Genomic DNA, 23,108 nt, shown 5'->3' on the forward strand with positions numbered 1-23,108 from the left:
GTAGCAGCGCTTCTATTGATACTATCGATAGTTTAGGTTTAAAGTAATGGTTTTTGCAATACTATCGATAATATTGACACGTGACAATGCAACACTAAATTATGTAGTAATTTCCGAAGTTCATTTTATAACAACTTCACCGACATTCAAAACGCAATTTTTTCCCGAATCGATAATGAATATCAAGATTTAATCAAGACTTCTATATATGATAATATATGTTGTTGGAATAGGCTATAGTGAATAATTGAATATAGCCCTGTTAGAACACCTTAATTTTTAATTGAAGACTGGGTTGAAGTTTGTTTCATGTGCTTAATTTGTGTTTGTAATTTATCTTCTCGTCGGTGAAGGAAACTTGCGTGTATTGTATGAAAATGCTACATGTGTATCCACCACTGTCCGCATTGGAACAGTGTAGTGGAAGTAGCCCATAACCTTTTCTTCAAATAGGGATGAGGCGTTAGCCCAGCAAGACATTTTACAGGATATATTATTATTATTATTTTTACTTTTCTAATAATATTAACAGTTACTTTACAATCAACTAATAATTCTTATATAAACATTTTGTTATATTTTGATGGCATATATAAGAGATTGCTATTTGTAGCGAGTTTGAATATAGGATTATTGCTGTCTCTGTTAGAATCTGTGTCAACAAAACCCCGCCAATAGGAATATTCTAAAAATATATTGACTCACAATACACTAAAATAAATAAAAGTGTGAATTTCTTGGCATCAAACTTTATTAACCTTTTGTGGCTGACGTGTGATTTGAAACCTTGGTGGAGAGGTGCTTGGAATCGACAGACTTATAAGCTGCTATACCAACAATACTCTCGCGTGAGAGCTTAAAGAAATTGAAATAAAACTGCATACAAATATTTTTAAAATTTAATTCTTATTAAATATCAATGTTTATAAAATTTAACAATTATAAACGATCTAGTAAAATCTAACAACATTATGTACAGTTATCATTATAACGGAATGACATACTACTAGTAGAAGCGCATTAGATATAAGTTTTAATCTTCAAATTGTCCTCAGCGTATTTAGCTTTAAAGCATTCAATAAAACTTTTTTTATTTTTACATTGATTACGTATCAGTCCATAAACAAAAATCAGATAAAGAATTTATTGTTACTTTAATTTTGCTTGTCTTTTTTCGTTTTAAATAAAGACGAGCTGTCTCTCTCAATATAGAAACGGTAGAAGTATTACAGATACACCTTAATTTTTTCTAATTCACTTGATACCATTTTTTTTCACTGGATTTCAATAATACAATAATTATGTTAAAACAAATATTTTTATAAATCGTTCAGATAAAATAAGTACTACGTATCCGCAATACGAATTTTTACCAGCTCATTTTTATCATAAACAAAATATTTGTACTTATTCTAGTATTTTGGCACTAATGTAGGTAATTCGCAGATATTTATATACAATCATAATATAACAACGCTTAAAAAAACCGTTTGCCGTAAACAACGAAATAGTTTTTAATAAAATAAACATAAAAATGAATGAAATTATAAACAAACTTTAAAAAAAAAACTGTAATGGACCTATGATAAAAAAATCTGTGATAAAATATGACAGTCATGTATCATACATATCGGTATATAATCTTATATTAAAAATAACTCCAAAAATAAGTTAGTCAAGCATAACCAGCACTTGACTAGGTACAATCATGTATCACAGCCGGGACACTGAATTATCTTCAATGCGCTCACCTCATCAATTACATACATATTTTTAATTGAATAATATGTATACAACATACATTAGATTTTTTTTACATGTGTATCTATTTACCAAATTTTATTTGGTAAAAATAATATATATGACGATTTTTTTGGAAAAAATATAAATTTTGAGGTTTATTTTTTTTAATACGATGTAATAAAAACTTTAAATTTATTAAAACATTTTTAATTTGGGAATGTTTGATTTAAATGTGATCGAAGCAATATGAAATTTTCATTTCAATTAAATCGAAACTTCAGTTGTCAACTGACCTAAGTTACATTGCTCCATTGGCGTTTTGCGTCCGGTATGGCACCCTTTATTTATATCAGGAGCTTGCCAATACTTGGCACATAATTCTTCAGCAATATATTCCAAATTATAGCGCCTTTTCAACATTTCTGCACAAAACGAAAGGTGTTTTAAATTTATTTTAAATAAAAATATTTACAAATTACATTAACATTCATACACTTAGATAACTTTAAATATTTACACGTTTAAAACTAACTTAATGTAATCATTAATATTTAATAGTTCTTATAATAAATTCGTATGTTAAATTATATTATTTTACAAGACTTTACTTTCCCCTTACATTTATAACTGCCACTGAAATTGTTCATTAGCAATGTACATATTCTATTGCTTTTTAAATCAATACTTTTATTTTTAATCACTAATAATGAGTTCACACAAATTTAATGTCGGAGAAAATGGCAACCACATAATGTTTAAGTTCTTTATAAATATGCTATTAAATAATCATGACGGCGTTCCAATAAGAGAACGGTTGATCATTCTACGCTTTTACTCAATCTGCGGCGCGCTATGTAGTTTTTCATGTTGTTTGGTTTTAGTTACATAGATGAGCCGTGATTGCGTTTGGTCGTTATCTTAATCAGTCCCAAAGATATATCAAATTGTATTTAGAAATTATTGGCTTTTTAGTTATTTTTACAATGTATCTATCTGAGTTACTGTGATCAAGTTATAAAATCTGGGTTTTCTTACGTGTAAATTACTGTGGCTGCCGATCGATGTCGTCTAGGATGCGAGAAACGAACACGTATAGAAATATGTGTGTATTAATAAACTGCGTGACAAGGGTCTCAAATTTTAAAACGAACCGATCTATACAGACTTAAGATAAAATCATCACGTCGCATTTGACTTTGAGTTTTGAAGAGTAAGGTATCGCTCCGAGCAGTCTCGGGGGCCTGGGGCGCTCAGGCGGGCCGCCAGGGGTCGGCGGGCTCGCGCTTGACGTGGTAGTTGAGGCAGGGCTGGAAGTTGACGTGTATGGTGACGGGGTGCAGCGCCGCCAGCGGCCGCACGTCGGCCTCCAGCGCGCCCAGCTGCCGCGACACGCACGCGTACTCCACGCTCAGCGGCACGTAGTACTTGCCTGCGGGAGACACGCGCTGAGTTACTTACTTGCATTTGGAGCCACCGCGCAAACCGTACTTAACCATTGGTCTCTTTGGCTCACACTTTTGGTGATGAACAGGAGCGGCATTTTTAAGTTGATAACTATGTCATTTTTATTTGTATTACTCGTAACGATATATTATGTAACATACTTGTAATGTAAATGGAATGCTTTCAAAGTGACATACCGAGTGAATTTAATGCAAATACTGGCACGTATTGCGTGGGGGGCGGCGGCTTGTCGTACTGGTGGTGGTGGGGGGAATCGCTCGACGTGTCCTGAAATTCATGATTAGTTTTTATTTATGTATACCTACTATGATATGTTTAATTTTTGACTCAGTAACTCTTTTTTGTGAATACTTGTTGCACACACTTGAAGGATTTCTAAACCAAGTCTAAGCTATGAGAATTCCTATATGTGCGGTTCAGATAAACGAAACTTTAAATGCGAACAAGTGTTTATATTGTCTATAAAACTTTACTGTATTCCAACCATAACATGAAAAAAAGCCAACTAAACAACATTTGACAGTAAATTGACGCGTTATCATTGAGAGGTTGAGAGCTTGATTATTCTATATATTTGTTATCACTATGGATTTGCGAAAAATGGCGTTTTTAACATCGACGAAGTTATCGAAATTTTGAGAGTAAAATTAAAGTGGAAATATGTGGTTCAGTGCAATTGTGTTGTATTTAAATTTTTTTTTTTCCTATTTCCATTGGAATAGGCTATTTGTGTAAATTCACTTGTCCTTCTATAAAATAGATTAACGGTCACACAACACTTCGTAAACTGTGACCGCAGTATAAAGAAAATTGTTCTCAATCGAAAGAACAAGTGCATCTAAATTGCATTATCAAAAAAGTTCGTCTGCTTCTGAACACGCCAGGTACAGCGCCAGTTATGGGAGGTGCAGAAACCTTAGATCAGTCGTACGTACCTGCGGCGAGGTGTCCTGTGCGTCCTCCGTGGAGGCGGAGGCGGAGGTAGAGGCGGAGGCCGAGGCGGAGGTGGAGGGCGGCGCGCAGGGCTTGGCCTGTCGGCGCCGCTTGTGCGAGTACAGCTTGCCGTGCGCCGCGCCCTCCGCCGACTGCGGGACACATCCGTGTTACACACCACAAGCATAAGGCGGCACCTGACTCGAGAGAGATCTGGTGCCAGACCGACAGTTTTCGTGCCTTCTGAGACGCAGGAGTGTTCAAGGAATTGGGTAACTTTTATTGGTGGTTGATTACACAAGACTGTGGCACAAAGAATTATGCTCGTTATATCTATATTATATCTAGATATCCATTTATTTCGGTATTTTAAAAACAATTATTGTTTTAGCTGTGTTTAATCAGTGACGAACTGAAATCGAATTAAAATTACCTCGGTGTCTTGCGACCTCGAAAATCGCCTTTCTATGGAATTCTTAAATTTATACGAGTGAAGGTAATCGTCGGTGTGTTCAGGTTTCCGCACTTTACGCAGCGCAGGCTCCCTCTTGAGCCGCCCGTCGAGCGGCGCGCACGGCGCGTCCGCCTCGGCCGCCGGCAGCTGCGACACTGCAACGGGCCACGAGCCGATTGGATTATTTCGAACATATTCACATGGACGGTTCCTTCTAGATACGTTACACACTCATACTCATATCACATTTAAGGTGGTATTATTGGCGAGGACGTTTCAAGGTTGTATGTTTCTGTCATTATTAACGATATCTCTCAAGTCAACAAATTTCTCATACTTAATTACTATTAACTGTTTCCTAATTTGGAGATTATTTAAAAAAAAAAACGTATCTAAAACAAAAACGTCATGCGTCATTAATATAAGAACAGCCAGCTTTTGCAATTGAAGTAAAACATTTAATCGAAATATATATATATCTATATATGTTTTTTTGTTGGGCTCAAGATGTATATGAAACGTCTCGGTAACGAAAATACAAGAAGAAATAATTTCGAAAATTGAACGGTTTTAAACCTGAACGAGGATGTCGCGAAATGTATGTATGGCCAATACATGCATTATAACCTCTATCACATTCCATAGCATACGGTGGTTCTTGTCGCTCATGGTCGTAGGTCTCCGCCGGAAATGGCGGAAGTTCTGGCCGCTGGATCACCTTGACTCCGAACCCGTGGGAGCTGCTCGACGAGCTGGCCGTCTCCGAGGACGAGCCGGGATGCGAGCGTGGTTTGTCGCGCGTATGCTCGCCTGGAAACATTACAAGTAATTAGTAATCAAATTCAAAATTATAAGACATGTTTCACGTTATATCAATACGTTATACAATAAAATTTAAGTTTTTCCGATCCTCCAACACAGATTTTCTAAAAGAGTGTGAACTGTGAAGTCTATATACTAAAAGATTCGTACCTTTCGTAACAATCTCGCAATGCCTCTGTAGATGCGACGCAAGCTGTAGACAGAGGCCGTCTCCGGGACCAAAGCCCTGTACCTCGACGAGGAACCGCACGGCTTCTGCCACCGCCTCCTGGTATCCGGAGCGGTAATCATCTCCCGCCTGCCGCTCGGCCGCTGCAACAACCCACGTGCAAGATGCTAAATCTCCCGACATACATTAGCGTCCTTCAGTGTATCGTACTTCGATTGATTCAATTTGGCTATTCGAACTTCTATCTCTTATCTATCAAACTGAATTAATATTCTCAATGAATCTAAACTAAATTACATGACATGCAATCAATCAATGAAATCGGACAAAAAATTAAATCAATAAATTCAGAAAAAGAAGCTTTAATAGGCGAATTATTTTAGAAGACATAATTTATATGATAATATTTATAAACGAACTAAGATAATTTAAATGCCAATCGCAAACAAATTGTTTTTATTTCTGTATACATAAAAGTAAATGTTACCATAATAATTTCTACATCAATCATAAAGCATAGGAAATCATCTGAAGAAAACTATGTACCCGGCAATCGTTCGCCAGTCCTTTCAAGTGGTGAGTAGTTACCAATATAAATCAAATTACCAAGAAGTATGAAACGTTATCTTAAACCTCTTTGGTTATAATTATATTTACAAAATATTAACTGTTAGCATTATAATATTCCTTTTTTAAAAGTCTATAAATAAAAATCCTGCCTTACAAACCATTGACGCGGTCCTGCAGGAATTTGAGGTGCCGTATCGCCATCTCTATGATCTCGGTCTTCTCGACGCGGCCTCTGCCCTTTTTTAGGTATTCCGGGGGTATGAGGCGCGAAAGGTCAGCCAGGCAGTTGTTCATTCGGTCACGACGCCGTTTCTCGATGATGCGATGAGACATCGGGTCTTGCTGCAAAAGTACCAATATTATTAAACCCTATTTTAAGCGTGATAGTTTAATCCACACTTTGACACATGAACTTCGCTATTATTAATAATGTTGATAAGTCACTGCTCAAATTTTCGAAAAGGCTCTTACTATTTTTTTTTAAATGTAAAATACGATGTAGATTTTATCGCTTTTAGCATACAGCTAATAACTGGTTTACAAGACTACATTTCAACTTAGAGTAATCATGCATCACAATACTGAAGGCTTTGCTTATTATTGGTCCCTGATAGTACCATTTTAAGAGGTGATATTAATGTCTGTTATCTTGAGGTAGCTTTATTTGCACTGGCTCCCTCAAATTAAAGATTCATCAGAAAATTGGAAAGTTCACTCAAATGGTTTAAACTTTGAACAATTTGTATATTCTTTCAAGAAAGTAAATAGAAGAGCAATGTAAAAAAACACGTAACTCGGTTACTATTTGTGTATATATATATATATATATATATATATATATATATATATATATATATATATATATATATATATATTTGTGTATATAAATTTTATTAGTGGAGTTATTAGACTTATTAGTTTTTTTTTAGTTATATTTTTTTTTTTTGGAAATCAAGATATTATTGCGTCAAGCATTTAATTATATAAGCGAATAACAAAACATGCATCAGTAATAGTCATAAATATTTTCTTTATTTAGGTAAGAATAAAAAATAAATAACAAAATATACAATAACACCTTGCCGTAAGATTATATAGGATAGCGATAGAGCCGCTCTGGCCACAATAGTTAATACCAGTAGTCTTAAAAATACAGTCCATTTTTATTTACGCAGTTTTTTTTATTGTCTGCAAATGGCAACAAAGTTTTGAATGAAATTAGCCAAAGTTGTTCTTTTGTTGTTGTAATTACATGACTGCATTTGCTTAATACAGACCAGTGAATTAATCGAGACAGAGAAGATTTTTTAAAAATTATTCATGTAACTCATCTTTTGAACGTTATTTTACATATATTTTATATATATTTGTTATTTTACATATATTTGTTACAAGTGAAACCACCGAATTCGAACTTATTGACAGTTTATCGCAATCGCATCGAAATATAACCTATTCTACAAAGTACGCAACAATACAGTTTCGTCAAAGTTGAATCAGAAATTAATCGAGATCGTATCGTAACAGATATAAATATGTAGAATGGGTTAAATGACAACAACCATGAAGAATGTAAATATAATTGACACTGTCATTGCTTGGCTACAAGGGAGACAGCTGAAAATCAGCAGAGGGATAAAAATCCCTCATAGCCTGAGCTGTCTCCTTTTGACTGCACACAAGTTTTATATTCATTATATATTTTTTTTTTCTTTATTATTATATCTTTCTTTGTTTTATGTTATTTTTATATCCATTTTTGTACATATATATATATATATATATTTCTTTATATGTGTGTATGTCAATAAATGTTTTTTCTTTCTTTCTTCTTTCTATAATACATCAAAAATAGAAAAGGACTTAATATTGATCCCTGTGGAACACCTATTTCTTGGACCACTGAGAACACTTAGATATAATTACGTACATTGATTGATAAATAAAGTATGAAGCAATCTAATCGAATGCTTTCCCTTAAACACAATAATGTTTAGGCTTTAAAAGAGAAACACATTACACACAATTAAATTATTTAGATAACGCAAAGATTTCAGTTATTCGTAGAGTGATCCTTAGAATAACATCTCTATGTTATTTATATTGAACTTATCTTAGTACAACACTATTGAAAAATGTACTCAATTAATAAAACATTATTGTGTAATAATTCTTTGAAAGCTTAAGAGAAAATGTGATCTAGAAAAAGGTTATAAAAACGGGCATATTCAGTATGACTTGCCCTCGAGACCTTCCCCTTCTTGAGATATGCAGCGGGAGGATAATCTGCCTCGTCCTCCGAGGGTGCAGCGAAGTTGAGCTCGCCTGCACGACCAAAGCCGTCGTTTGAATTGTAACTGAAAATGTCAAAATATTACATAAGTTATTTATAAAGAAACATTTAGGTGTATTGTTAAAGGACCATAAAAATATATCATCAACAGCCTGTAAATCTCCCATTGCTAGGCTAAGGCCTCCTCTCCCTTTGAGGAGAAGGTTTTGGAGCATATTCCACCACGCTGCTCCAATGCGGGTTGGTGGAATACACATGTGGCTGAATTTCGTTGAAATTAGACACATGCATGTTTCCTCACGATGTTTTCCTTCACCACCGAGCACGAGATGAATTAATTATAAACATAAATTAAGCACATGAAAATTCAGTGGTGTTTGCCTGGGTTTGAACCCGGAATCATCGGTTAAGATACACGCGTTCTAAATACTGGGCCATCTCGGCTCTCAAAAACATATCATGGCTTGAATTCAAGGAGTTCCTAAAATTTTTAATTTTATCTCAATTGAGCGTCAAAAAGCTACTAACTATAGGGACGACCGAGAGGGATCTTCAATGTATTTTAAATATTTTTCGCCTGTAATCGTTATGTACTTTACTTTTACGGACAACCAGTATAATGAGCCCTTGCCATTCAATAGGATATACATATATTTTTTTAATAAGTATAATTTAGGCTTTGACTTGGGCTTTTAATAAATATATTTTCATATCAGACGTATCAATATACTTAAATTTATTGAAATTGTAATTGAAAGGTCTTTTAAGGCAATGTTTAGGAATGGCTTTAGTATATATAATGGCTTTATTATACAGTCTAATGAAATTGTTTCTACATATACAATATTTGTATAAAACAAAACACCCTATACAAATAAATAATCCACCTTTTTTAGAAAATGCCACGCGTCTAGAACTTAATTCGATCATATAACTTTTCTTATAAAAAACATGTGACCAAACGTCCTTCAATTCTATTTTGTAAATCAAATTTTTTATCTATTCGGAATCAGAAGATGTTTGGTTTACATCAAATATATATTGGGGTCAAATATACATATATATTTATACATAGGTACTATTCCTTTAGCAAGAACGATCGTTTCTAATAGTCGTAACATAACGCAATTTAATCAATCAAGAACAATGTTTGGCGATTCAAACGGAATTTTGGTATAATAATATTCATATTTAGGTATGGGATGTTGGAAATGAAGGAGCCCGACATATTACATTGTTGGAATTTATAAAGATATCATTCGAAGAATCTTAAGAAAGTAGCAATTCGTCTCCAACGTCTGCTAAGAAAAGTAGAGGAGGCTGAACTGTTATTCGCGAAGCCCATGACCTATTTTGGTGTACAATCGAGATAGAGAATTCAAATAAAAATATTCTGAGGTATTTGAGTTTGGAGACAGATCAACATATATTTGAAAAAAGAATCGATGGCCATCGCAACCCTCATTTTTTTTTAGTCAGCTCATGCGTCACAGGAATTGCGGTAAATAAACATCATTTTCGAAAGACGATAAATGAAGGATCCTATTATTCGGCATATGGAAGAGAGGAAAATAGATCGGATAAGCTGGACATGTGTGTCGGATAAGTTGCCGGACGTCCGGTTATATATCTTTATATAATGATCATTAAGGGCGTATATTAAAAACCTACGCATTGGATTAGACGTAAAATTTCATCATTGACGTATTCAATCATTCAATCATTGACGTAATTTCAGAAGCTCCGAAAACAACTTTTGTATTTTAAACGCCATTTTTTCAAGAACCCATTATGAGTACAATGCCAAAGATATTGACCAATTATGTCATGTCAATTCAATGTCGAAGTTGTTTATTTATCTTTACTCCTCTTGCGATTGGTAAGGTAGTTGGCGTCATTTCGAGGGGATTCCCCATTTATCAACGAAATTCTTCAGACACATCGAAACAAGATAGCCTTATCATGAATTAAAAATAAATCATAGTTCTTCCTTCCTTTTACTTCCTTGCTTTATTTCTTATTCCTATGTTTAATTTTTTTATAGATTTTTGAATTGTATTGAAATAAAAAAAATATTAATCTACCTAAATATTAATTTTTTATTAATATTTGGATTATTCCAAAGGAAACATTCCAAAATTAAAAGCATATGTTATTAATTAGTTGATACTTAAATGAGATATTCTACATTATTTTAATAATTATAACTTTTAACTTGTGATTGTGATAGTTCCAGACTAATCTATGTGAATAAATTTCATTGACCAAAATACTTAAATTCGTTATAATTTCTTCTGATATTAAATAACAAAACAACATTTTTTTAAGTGAATTGATGTTACAAACAATTGTTAAGAAATCTCACAAATTAACGCAGCCATTATTATTTAAAAATTGCCAGAACAAAACGTAAAAAAAACCTTTTATTTTTTATCTATATATATAAAGTAAAATAATATCATTTATTTATTCTCTGTGGCCGAGATTTCACGTGTTTCGTTTACCATAATATGAAACGTGACTTCATAAATATATATTATGAATAGCCTTTATAAATTTAAATATGAATGAAACGATATTTCGAAAATGTTTTAATATATTTTTTTTTACCTAGAATTCGTTCCGTTATATCGGTTAACTTCATGTAACGTATCAGGTGTTTTTGTTTATAAGATTCTTGCTACTTACTTGAGAGACTATAATATCCTCGATGGTCAGTGGTTACCTTGAACCTTGCATGGGGACGATATTGATAATAAATTCAATGTTCCATTTTAAATTTAATAAAATGTTGCCATACGAGTTGATTTATTGGAGAATGAGCATTTGTTCCGTGCATATTTCACGATACCTTCTAGGCTAGAATCTATTTTTATATTTATTCTAGTATTGTTCTTTCACGATCAAACCCCTGAACCGAATTTGATGAAATTTGGTATGAAGCAAGTTTGAACTACAAGGATAGAACTACTTTTTATGCCTGACGAAATATCCTTAAAACTTAAAACGCGAGCGCGAAGCCGCGGGTGACAACTAGAATTTAATATATTATTATGGGTTGAAAAACTTCACAAATCTGACATCTATTCACCAACTCAGACAATGTCACTCAAAGTCTAGCGCGGAGCGCGCTCAAAAACAAACTAAGCTTATTTAAATAGTGAAAAGGCATTCAGACTCGGGTATCAAGTCATGATGGACACGTGGATGGAGTATCTTATTTCATTTGATTTGAATACAGGCAGTCCTCGACTTACGTCGTTTCAAGTTACGTCGAACAATGTTTTGACACTCTTCCTCAAGCATACGTCAATTGATTCGATTTCCGGCATAGGAGGATTCACTTGTCTCGAGGTCAATGTCATAGCAAGAAGAAAAAAACCGAGGCAATCTAATATGTCTCGACTAACGTCGCGTATTTCGAGAACCTAACATGCCGTAAGTACGAGGACTGCCTGTAATGAGAAATATTCATTAATAATCTCAGGTATGAGTTAAAATTTTGTTTTAAGTATAGTCAAGTCATGTACAGGACACAATTCTAAAGCAAACAAACAGCATAGCATAATTATTATAACAGCATATTAGGTCAGGTTCACACTTGATCACGTTGACGTAGCGTATATCCATTGCGTGACACCGACGTGTATCATGATCGCTAGTTTGAACGCAAAATTATACGTTAGTATGATACCACATCTGATACTTCCCGTTCCGTACTGACTACTACTTTTATCTCATACATCTCGAATCGGATAGACGTATCGTGAACGGTAGTATGAACCTACTTTGATAGACCGATGCGATATGATACGTAATACGTCGCGACCTATCTCTAAACTGCTTTTCCCCGATTATTAAAGTAGATACTTAAAACGCAGCTGCCCGACCTTAACAAGTTTCGACTTGATGCTTTTGATGCGAACATTACCTACGCTAAATACCGATACCGTCACAAAACGATACGGTTTTATATGGATTGGTTTTGACATGATATGATATGGCTAGCTGGTAAGTGATATTTGATCAAAATACTCCTCAATATGTGACAAGAAATTATCAATAGATAGCCTCGATATAGGGTATCTACAATAAATACATATTGTTAGCATTTTTGGAATCTTCTGTTCTATTGCAATTACCACACAGTGGTAATAAGACTCAACCAAAAGTACGGAAGTGGTTTTTTGGATCGTGAGTGTACACGCGGCTTTGTTTCGAATCCATATTTGATTTGACCTTTTTAATATTACATATCTCTCTAATATCGTTTCTATTGAAGTCACATCACAAAATATATAAGACAAAAATTCTGACGAGGAAACCTAAATATACATTATACATTCATAAAAATAGTCTTAAATTACCTTTCAAGTAGAATATCAATAAATTTAAGTATGTGAATACGTCTGATATAATATTATACTTATGTATTTGAAGGTCTCGTCGGTCAAGAGGCTAGATTATAAGGCTAGGTTCAACCTGGTCGGATCAATAATAAATTACAGAAATTTTCAGTCGAATTTCAGTAACAAACCAATATGTTAACATCAATAAGTACAATCATCAGATCGGGAATGAATGTCGTAACTAAAATAGATTAACAGAATCATTATGAATACAAAATTGCGGATGCTGGGACACTTCACAATGTTTACAATAATATTATGTACTATGTATGTATATATGTATGAGGAGGGAAGGTAAACTAATAACACCTAATTTCCGACTTTGCAAAGTTAACACATCCTTTCTGGGGTACGATACTTTATAATAGTTTCTATAATATTTTTTTACAGTTATTTTTAACTTGGTATATTAAACAATCTAAATCTTATATTACTCAGTACAAGATTATATTAATGGTAATTGATGATTCTTTTCAGTAAAATATACCCGATTTTGTTCTTCTTAAAAAAATCCCAGTTTCATGTTAGATGGGATCAATTCTACTAATTTAAAATGGTTACAATACGTTCCCAATCCTATTGGCATCATACCGCACCATACCGCAATCGAATCAATGTTTTAATAGAATAAGAAACGGCTAATCCCCAACGAGTACGTTTCAATTCAATTACGATGAAACGATTTTTTTTAGTAGAATTGCCCTCTTTGACATTACTTCGACGATATCACATCTCGCTACGCACGTGTTGTTTTTCACGTGTAGCGAATTTCACGTGTTTTGTTATTATTTTCTGTCTGCTTCCAAGAATTCCATTTAAAAGGAATTAATGGATCACTTCAACTTAAGTGTAAAGTTAGAGTTACGAGTGAGTTATAACAGAGTATCGCTGTTGAGAATATTTTGAATTTAAAAACGTTGCTTTACTTTCTAGTTTTCAATATAAACGAGCTAAACATTTACTTATGAAGTTTTATTCATAAAAATTACAACATATAGTGAGAATATTGTTGTTGCATTTCTTATCATATACCAGTCAAATATAAGAACACCAAGTGAAAGGGTTAGAGGACTACTTCTTAGAGGTCAAAGTTAGTATAATAAAGAATTTGCCTTTATACTTTCTACCACTAAATAAATTAACAAAATTCTGTAGGTACTACGTTGTTGTACTATGTATACATATAAATCTTCTCTATGCATGTATGTATGTATGATGTGACCTATCTCCTTAGCGGTTGGACACGGTAGATAGTGCTGTAATAGGGAAGTAAATAAAAGTTTTATTTCACCCGGGCGAAGTCGGCACAGACAGCTGGTATGTAATAAAAAAAACTTTAGTGTACTGTATAATATAACAATTACATACAATTGAAGATAAACAAAGACGGTTTCGTTGCTTAGCGATCTCTGACCTGGCGTAGGACTACTTAGTAACAGCGATTTGGAAGTGCACACCTTATAACCTATTCGAAGAAAGGGTTAAGTTAGATCATAGCTTATGATTCGCTTATAGCAGTGCCATATTAAGTACTACAGACAGTTCTTGATTGATATATCTTTAGATAAACCGAGTTCCGATAACAACTACGCCGACAATAAACGCCATTTTTTCGCGAATCCATAATGCAATATCAAAGATTATTCAAGATCTCGATAGATGATATCGCATTCAATGTCAAAGTTGTTTATTTTGTTTTGCTTCACTTTTGTTTGGAATAGGCTAAACTCAATAACGCAGTATTGAAAATAAGTATTAATAATACAAATTCTAATTAAATTCCACTTTTTTGGATTATATTTAAACTTTTTTGAATGTTCTTCAAAAAAGATGGCGTAGTTTGAACAAAAGCCAATTAGCACTAGCAGTCAACCTCTATACAATTCAGATATATTTAATTTAATTGAAATAACGCAAAAATAAATTATACACGTAAAAATATAAATATAATCGATTGAATATTTAGACAACAAAATAAAGGTATAATGGCAAAATTTACTAAAAAAAAGCAAAAGAAAAATTTCAATAAAAAGGTAAAAAAAAAAAACAATAATCTTATGGAACATTTATGTGAATATGACATCGCGAGAACGAGAGCCTTTCTAAGAATTATCTTTGTTATTTAATATTGTTTACTATACAGCTAAACTTCCGAACATTATCGGGGAATTACGCGTTCAGTTTCGCTGCGAACGCCATATTAAAATTAAACAGTGTTTAAGTGTCATATATATATTGTACGATATATCGTATGTATACGGACCACCTACTGGTGTGGTTTTAGTTTCCGAACAGATTGCTATATACATACATGTATGTTTAATTTTTTGTTTTACTTATTACCCGTCTTGACTTCTAACGAGTGGTCAAATTACAAAAAAACTGATATGAAGTTACATCTCCCAAATCCTTTAAAGTTAAAATTTACAAATATTCAAATAACCTTTCCTGGCGGATGCTTGCGTTTCAAATAAACATATTCCAAAATTCACCTTTCACTTCAGTTTTGGGCTTTCCATTGTGTAGTCAATCAGGAAAAACGATTTTAAATATAGATAGTATTACAATAAACTCCGAGTTTAACGGGATTGTTTTTAGTTATTTTAAATCTCAATATTTTGTTTACAATTCAGAGTGTTAAGCGGTAATATGTGATGAGTGGGTGGTACCCATCAAGAAAGCCCTACCACCAAGTGGGTCATAGTCATTTAAGAAATAAGCACCAGAGCATACAATTTTACGCGCTAACATATCTATCTGTACATACTTTTAATTTTGTTAATCACATTATCATTTTGCCGTAACTTTTAAAAATAAGTAAATGAAAGAACAAGTTAAGCGTAAAATGAATAATAATAATAAAAAGCTCTCTTTCTCTTTCTTTCAACGTCATATCTTGCATCTCTCTCATGTAACGAAATGATCTAACCATGCGACCAGATACGTCCTTATTTTACCCTCAATTTCTCGTCCACCGATCGATTATTATCGAATCGCGACCTAAGAAGTTTCACTTCAAAAACTAGATACCTACTTACGTGATTTATTTTGAAGAATGTGATTATTAATTTATTATATAAAGTTAAAATACTTATTTTCGGTTCACATTACATGAGCACGTGATTTTTTTTTTGTTTAAGCTCAAGATTGCAATATTTACAAAAATATATATTTTTCAATATTTCGATATAAAGCACATTCTTTATAAGAAAAACAAATATAATGCGTAGGAATAAAGTTTAACTGTGTGAGTACTCATGCATGTAGGTAGGTACATCCGCAGGACTATGACGTCACACGTCACGTGTGCCGCCCGAAACGTGACAGCGACTGATCCAACGAAAACAAGTTTCTTGATTGAATAATTTATGTCATACGTAAGATCTGTAGAGCTCAGATTCGATTTAGACATACATTATTTGTAAATTAGAATTTACTTCTTATGAACTTTGTCGACAGACTACGTCAGATTACCTTTGTTACATACACCAATGTACATACAGCATTAAATAAAAAAAAAAAAAAACACGAGCGACCAGGGGTTGTTGGATATCCTGCTGGGACAAAGTTCCTTTCGGTATATATTTCGAAATGGTAATTAAATCGCAATTACTAATTTTAGTGGTACATGTTTTTTAGAAAAGGTGAATGATATAATATATATAATTAAAATTAATTTCAGACGTCCTGTATTATTATACACATGCAAAAGTGTAGTGGCGGTCAAAGTCGTACACTTCTTGGCCTAGAGCCGTCATTAGCCAAGTGTCTGGAGTGCAACTACCAAAAACCACTTAAAATTTCTTTAAATGTTGACGACAAAATATAAAAAAAATCCAAACAATTACCTGTATGCACCTAAAGGCACCAATAATTCAACTTACATCCGCGCGCCCTTATCATAAGCGATATTTTTAAGCTTGTTCTATTTACTACGTTCGCGTAAAGCAATTCTATATCAACGATTTTTTCTTGTTGCACATACTCCACAAATTATTTCGACGAGTGTTTTTTTTTTAATTTAGATTATGCACGATGTTAGATTGTTTTACCGTAGTCCTTGCGTCTCAACGGAGCGATTACGACTGATTTAAGAAACATTGAAGTACCCGTGACCTGCTACAGGAGATGAGGTCTTTCGCAAAAGAAAATGTAGCAAGAGCCAAAACGATTTTTAATTTAGAAATTTCTAATCAATATAGATTTATAAGAAAACCTATAATTATTTGTAAATACTTAGAGTGTAAATAAAATAAAAATGTTATTTATCAGACAACTTCGTGATTTTCTTTTGTCGAGATTTTTTTTTATTATTTTATATTGGCCAACAGCAGGCCAATGACATATAAAATATTATATCTATTTAAATTAGTATGTAGTTATACGTACAGGATTTTATTTTTATGTTTATATTGGATACTGGATTATTTCTACAAAATGAAGTTTGCACATACACATAGTAAGCTATTTCGGCAATTAAATTCATCGTCATGTTATGTTTTAGCATTTTTTTTACACACCAACTTCTTTCCATAGTCTCAAAAGATCTCGTCGTCTCGTTATTACTACCAAAAAAAATTCAATAGGCTCTTTATTTTTTGTGCAATAAAGAGATTCACAGTAACATCGTTTTTAGAAAGCGTTTTACAAACACATCATCTTAATGTATCCTTAAATGAAATTCTCGTCTCGTCGTGTCTAACAATTCTTTTATGTGCGTATTCAATGACGTATCTAGACCAAACATATTATTATGCATCTAAAACAAGTTGCCTATTAATAACTCTAATTGACAAACACATTAGCATTCGAGTCAGTTGAATCTATCAATAATGTGGATTACATAACAGATAGATTACAAATATATGCTGGTGTCATATTAAAAACTTGACTAAACGGCATGAAACCAACAGTTCCGTGATTTTATCCCATTATCCAAAACACGATGAGCGTAATATTGTATAGCTTATACTAACAATCAAATTGGAGTGCTATATCTTGTATTAGCACATTCAAAGAAATATTTATACACAACTTTATATAATACAAAAATATCGGTGAAGTCGCTGCACGCGCCTTCAGCCAGTACACGTGACAGACGTGAAACCTTTTTGCGTCATAAAAGAATTCACTCGAACTCGACCTTGAAATTACCCTCACAACGCGACCAAATAAGTTTTACTCCAATAATATGTAGTATTACAATTAAATGAAATAAGCGAAATTCTACATATTAAACTTATAACATATTAAGGTTTAAATTAATATCGATCTAATGTACTCTCATCCTAATATCGATTTTCAATCTGTCATAATAACAATCTACTTATTTAACTTTTGTTCATCAAGATCGACTGACCTTTTTTCAAGTTTGATTACATTAACTTGCGATCTAATATCCAAACATGTCTCTTTAAGGGAATTAAACCATCTTATATCAATCCGTCTGTTGATTATTGGCACTCTTACTTATGTGGATAAAATTCTCGATCTAGATATACATACGTAATAGATTGATTTATTAATCCGTCCGTTAGTTGATCACGCAAGTTCCGGGTCATCTCGTTGGTGTATTTTTGTTTCGTCTAACAATGGCAAAAAATCGAAGGCATAATATGCACTCTGTGATTGCACTATTGTAAACTCAGGTTATAAAACCTTTTCTTTTATACCTTATTATAAATTATATTTTTTATATTAACAAAGTAAGCGATCCTTTCGTAACTCATTAATTTGCTGACATCATATTTAAAAAGTAAAAACTACGCATTTTCAAATCTCTTGTCGTATGGAATCGGTGTTATTTTTCTTCATTCTTTTGTAATTCCCTATTACACAATATGTTATGAACGGTAAACGCTTGTTGACAAAACGAAATATCGTTTATATTTAATTTTGTTCAATCAAATCTTGAATATAATTTGATATAAAAATAGGACGGATGAAAAATACTTTTATATAATAGTATTGTTAACGTGAAGAGAACTCTGACGAAGATCGTGTCACGTTATTTAATTTAAAAGTAACAAGCCCGTGTCTACTTACCGCTGCCATAAAAATCATATCGCGCTGTCAAAGATATAATAAAAGTACTTTTAATTTCTACGTTTAGTTAGATAGGAAAATTTAAGATTTTCCTACCTAACTAAAAATATTATGAAGAATTTACACACGTAAAATGGTTAAAAAAAATAATGAAAGAAAAAGTAATATTTACAAATAAAATATATATTTTATTTTGCATAAAAAAGTGCAATGGCTACATCACACACTTAATAATAAAACAACAAAAATCTATAAAATTAAATCGATTTCGTAGTCAAAACGTAAAATAGTAAATACCTATATAAGTATTGTAAAATAGGGAAAAGTATAAGAAAATATATCTTAAGAGCTATTTTGATATATTTTTTCGTATGGTCTCACGTAAACATCCTATTTATATTCAAATATAATACAATATCGTGTTAAAACATAGCATAATAGTATTCTACCCTATTGTAAACGTGCCTATTGATCAAAAAAGAAGGGCTCGACTCAATACTCACACGTCACCATTGACAATCGTAAGAAGCAATAAAATAAAGGCGTTGATAAAATCATGAACAGTAAACACAGCGAGCATCACGTGAGTGGTTTTTTGAGGTCAGGCGGATGCGATAACGTCAAGAACAAAACGCTAGGGCGTTGTGAGAAATGCAAAATTTATTTTGATTAATACATTACAAGTTTAATAAAAAAATGTAATATTATGTATTTTGAGGTGCTGATGACGAATATGGCAGACAAATATTTTCAAAGTCAAATCTAAAAATATATTTGTGATTTTCACGTTTATTGTAGTAAATACTGATCTCAGAGGAAAATATTCCTAAAATAGTTTTAGGCCTTGCGAAGATATTTTTTTTTTACTAAAACAATAGCAGTTTCTTAGAAATTGCTTGTAATGCTCAAATGGCTTTCTGGAACTTTATTCGATGATATTTTTTAGTTGTTACGTAGTTAAAATATTTTTATAGTAATATTATTTCTACCTAATAATAATATAATTTATATTTATATCAATAATAATCCATGTAAATATGATACCACCATCATCATCACTAGTAGATTACTTTCGTCACATAGATTGAAAAGAAAATGAAAGGCCGAATAAATATCGGCGGGCGCGGCGCGGCGTGGTGTGACACGTGCTGAGAAGTCACGTTGCCGAACACGAAGCGCCGCGTACCGAACGCTCAAATGCCGTTTTTGTGACGTAATCAATATGATAACGGCCATATTATAAACCCCGACGCCACACATATCCAACGAATTCACATATGAGACAGGATATTCATGAATATTGCGCAAAGGTTTTAACGTATCATACCACATACCAATATATGTTTTTATAAAATCATATATTGGTACGTGTTTGGACCAATTACGTAATATTGGTTATTTTATTTCATTGTATTTTTGTGCCAATCTTTAATTGTTGATGGTTAGGTGTGAATCTAAATAGCATTTATAATCTACGACATTAAAAAATAAATCTTAATATACATACAGCTACGGCTTTATTTAATTCAATCGTAGCGTGAGGTCGAGACGGCACTACAAACATATAATGAAATATTAATTACAGATTATATAAGGCACTAATATTGTCATTTGGTATTCTTGTAATATATAAAAACTTAAAGATCGAAAAATGGTCGAATTTCAATAAGGGTAATGGTAATCGCACACGATATTTCCAAACATGAAACTACGATTTAATATATATCTACAATGAAGTAATCTTCTTTAAAATTCTTAAAAATTATAGTTAAAATATGCAAACATAATTTATTCAAATGTTTTCGATTAAGTAAAACCCACCGCACGATATGAAATTTTCCACAAACGAAGGTAAACGATTTGAAGCCTTCGAAAGTTCGTATAAAAAGTTGTTACTCTCCTTTACTTTACATACTTTACTCTATATTACTATAATTTGCTTTAATATTTAATTCTTATATAAATAAATATAATCTAATTTTTATGTTTTATGCCATGACTTGAAACAGAAGAAGCTCCAAAATTTTTTCATTATTTATATGTATGAACATGATATGTATCTGTATGTAAGTAGATTATGCATTTATTTATATACTAGTGATGGGCTGATAGTTCGATTTATTAATTCGATATATATAATTCGAATTAAAAAAAAATGTCTCGATGCTTGATGATACAGTTGTTTAATTGTACCAAATTTTTCATAAACATATATTTTAATTACCTTCACTGGTGACAGGACAGTGAAGCTCATGAAATTGTCGCACAAAGGAACGGAATAGCAATTCGATGGAGAACTGCTGCTACCATACAAAGGAAGCATCACTAACTTCACTGTCTCGAGAAATAAATCAAAACATACTTTATTCAAGTAGGCTTTTACAAGCAATTTTGAATCGTCATTTAACAAACTATTTTAAGCAAAGCTAACCCCGGAATTGTTATTGTTGTTGTTGTTGTTGTTGTTCGGAATGTAGATTCTACCGTGAAGAACCGGCAAGAAACTCAGTAGTTACTCTTTTTCAACATCTACATACAGTCACGTTAGTTAAATACAATTATATATGTATGTTATGTCACCTGCCTGGAAGTCAACAAGCAATAACCTGTAATTCCGTTTTCTTTCTCGAATTAAGGAAAATATTAAAACGTTCGACCTTTCCTTTCACAAAATATTGTTCGATATGTTAAAGCTAATGACGTAATTTTTTTTATGATATACATACCTATGTACGGCGGACGAGCAAATGGGCCACCTGATGGTAAGTGGAAATTTTAATCATTCCTTACATCACCAATGCGCCACCAACCTTTGGAGCGAAGATGTTCTGTCCCTTGTGCCTGTAGCTACACTAGCTCACTCACCCTTCAAACCGGAACACAACAATAGTGAATACTGAGTACAGTTTGGCGGTAGAATATCTAATGAGTGAGTGATACCTACCCAGACGGGCTTGCACAAAGCCAATTGGTGGTACATGTGAAATGTAATGCAATGCACGATCTACACGATACATACACATAGTAGATAGTATACACTGTCCAGCGCAGGTGACTTGTGCTCCTTTAATGGCTTTTAATAATAGCAAACACCGAGTATTTGCTTTGGACATATTTTGGAGTCTATAGGTTTAAGACGTTTTAGTGTGGGCGTAAAAAGGACGCGGACAAGTACAAAAATCACACTAATCGCCCTTGACCCAGGCCAACTCAGCTTCAAGTGAAGTCTGGCCCTGCCGAATGATAAAAAAGGGTAGAAAGTTCATATTCAGATCTCGCCTGACTAAATCGAAAACTAACAATAATCGTCGTGCCGAATCCGAAACGACTATAATCTACATAATCATGCATATGTTTTAATTTCTGTCTTGAATGTAGGTATGTCTGTCTGTGGTAATCTTTAAAATTTATGCAATTTATAAATATTAAATTGCATTAATATAGGTTGTATTCTAAGTTAGCTTTTAAAATAAAGTAGACTTGGTATTATGCTACTTTTTTCTATTACGCCACGTCACACTGCTAGAAGCGATAGTCTTATCATATTCATAATCCTATGATTCACGAATTACTGTAACTCATATATGTATTATTGTGTTAGTATTTATCATATGATGTTGTTTTCTATGATCTGTACGAGTATTATAAATACACTTTCACGGTTAAACAATTTAATCGATTGTGATAAAATTTGGCACACCCGTCCTTGGGGTTCAAGCATGTATCGTGCCAACTTTTATACAATTTATTTTTTCGCCCTTTGAGGGGGTTATCTTGGGGATTTTGGTTTGTCTTGGATTTGGAACATTTTCGTCACAACGTAACGAAATTCCGCGAATCTTGGACGAAACCGCATTTGTAAATGCTAATTTTTAAAACGTATTATTCAAAGTAGTCTTGTCTTGCTGCTGGACAATAATTTCAATAAATATATAGTTTGTCTGTAGTTGTTTTTTTATATTCATACTTATAAAAATGCCGGTAGTTATAGTTAATATTAATAGGTGATATACTCACGAGTAGTCTAACTATGATTCAGTATAAATAAATATACGACGTTACAAGGTTAGTAGTATACTACTGTTTATTAAAATTATTATAAACGTTAAATTTATATTGCTAGACGCATAAATTGCATTTAAACATAACCTAGGCCAACAGCCAAGATCATTTCTGCTTGTAATATAGCTTTGGCTTAGAAACCTA

At 32.8% G+C, this 23,108-nt stretch overlaps 1 protein-coding gene across 3 annotated transcripts in view; it reads right to left on the reverse strand.

Moving 5' to 3' along the window:
• Positions 1–885: 885 nt before the first annotated feature.
• Positions 886–23,108, reverse strand: part of LOC125064112 (transcription factor cwo) — a 30,089-nt gene continuing 7,866 nt past the window's right edge. The window contains exons 2-10 of one of the 3 annotated variants that reach the window (XM_047670914.1): positions 8,407–8,512; positions 6,314–6,497; positions 5,567–5,728; positions 5,222–5,404; positions 4,574–4,749; positions 4,143–4,292; positions 3,384–3,474; positions 2,931–3,172; positions 886–2,896 (exon numbers count right to left, since the gene is read on the reverse strand). In XM_047670914.1, the coding sequence (XP_047526870.1) occupies positions 2,994–3,172; positions 3,384–3,474; positions 4,143–4,292; positions 4,574–4,749; positions 5,222–5,404; positions 5,567–5,728; positions 6,314–6,497; positions 8,407–8,512 (1,231 nt within the window). In that variant the 3' untranslated portion in view covers positions 886–2,896; positions 2,931–2,993. Of the gene's footprint in view, positions 3,173–3,383; positions 3,475–4,142; positions 4,293–4,573; positions 4,750–5,170; positions 5,405–5,566; positions 5,729–6,313; positions 6,498–8,397; positions 8,513–23,108 lie in introns of all 3 variants that reach the window. The other 2 variants (XM_047670913.1, XM_047670912.1) reach the window with 2 other exon arrangements.

The sequence above is a fragment of the Vanessa atalanta genome, chromosome 5 (genome assembly GCF_905147765.1).
Source record: "Vanessa atalanta chromosome 5, ilVanAtal1.2, whole genome shotgun sequence".
Lineage (NCBI taxonomy): Eukaryota > Metazoa > Arthropoda > Insecta > Lepidoptera > Nymphalidae > Vanessa > Vanessa atalanta.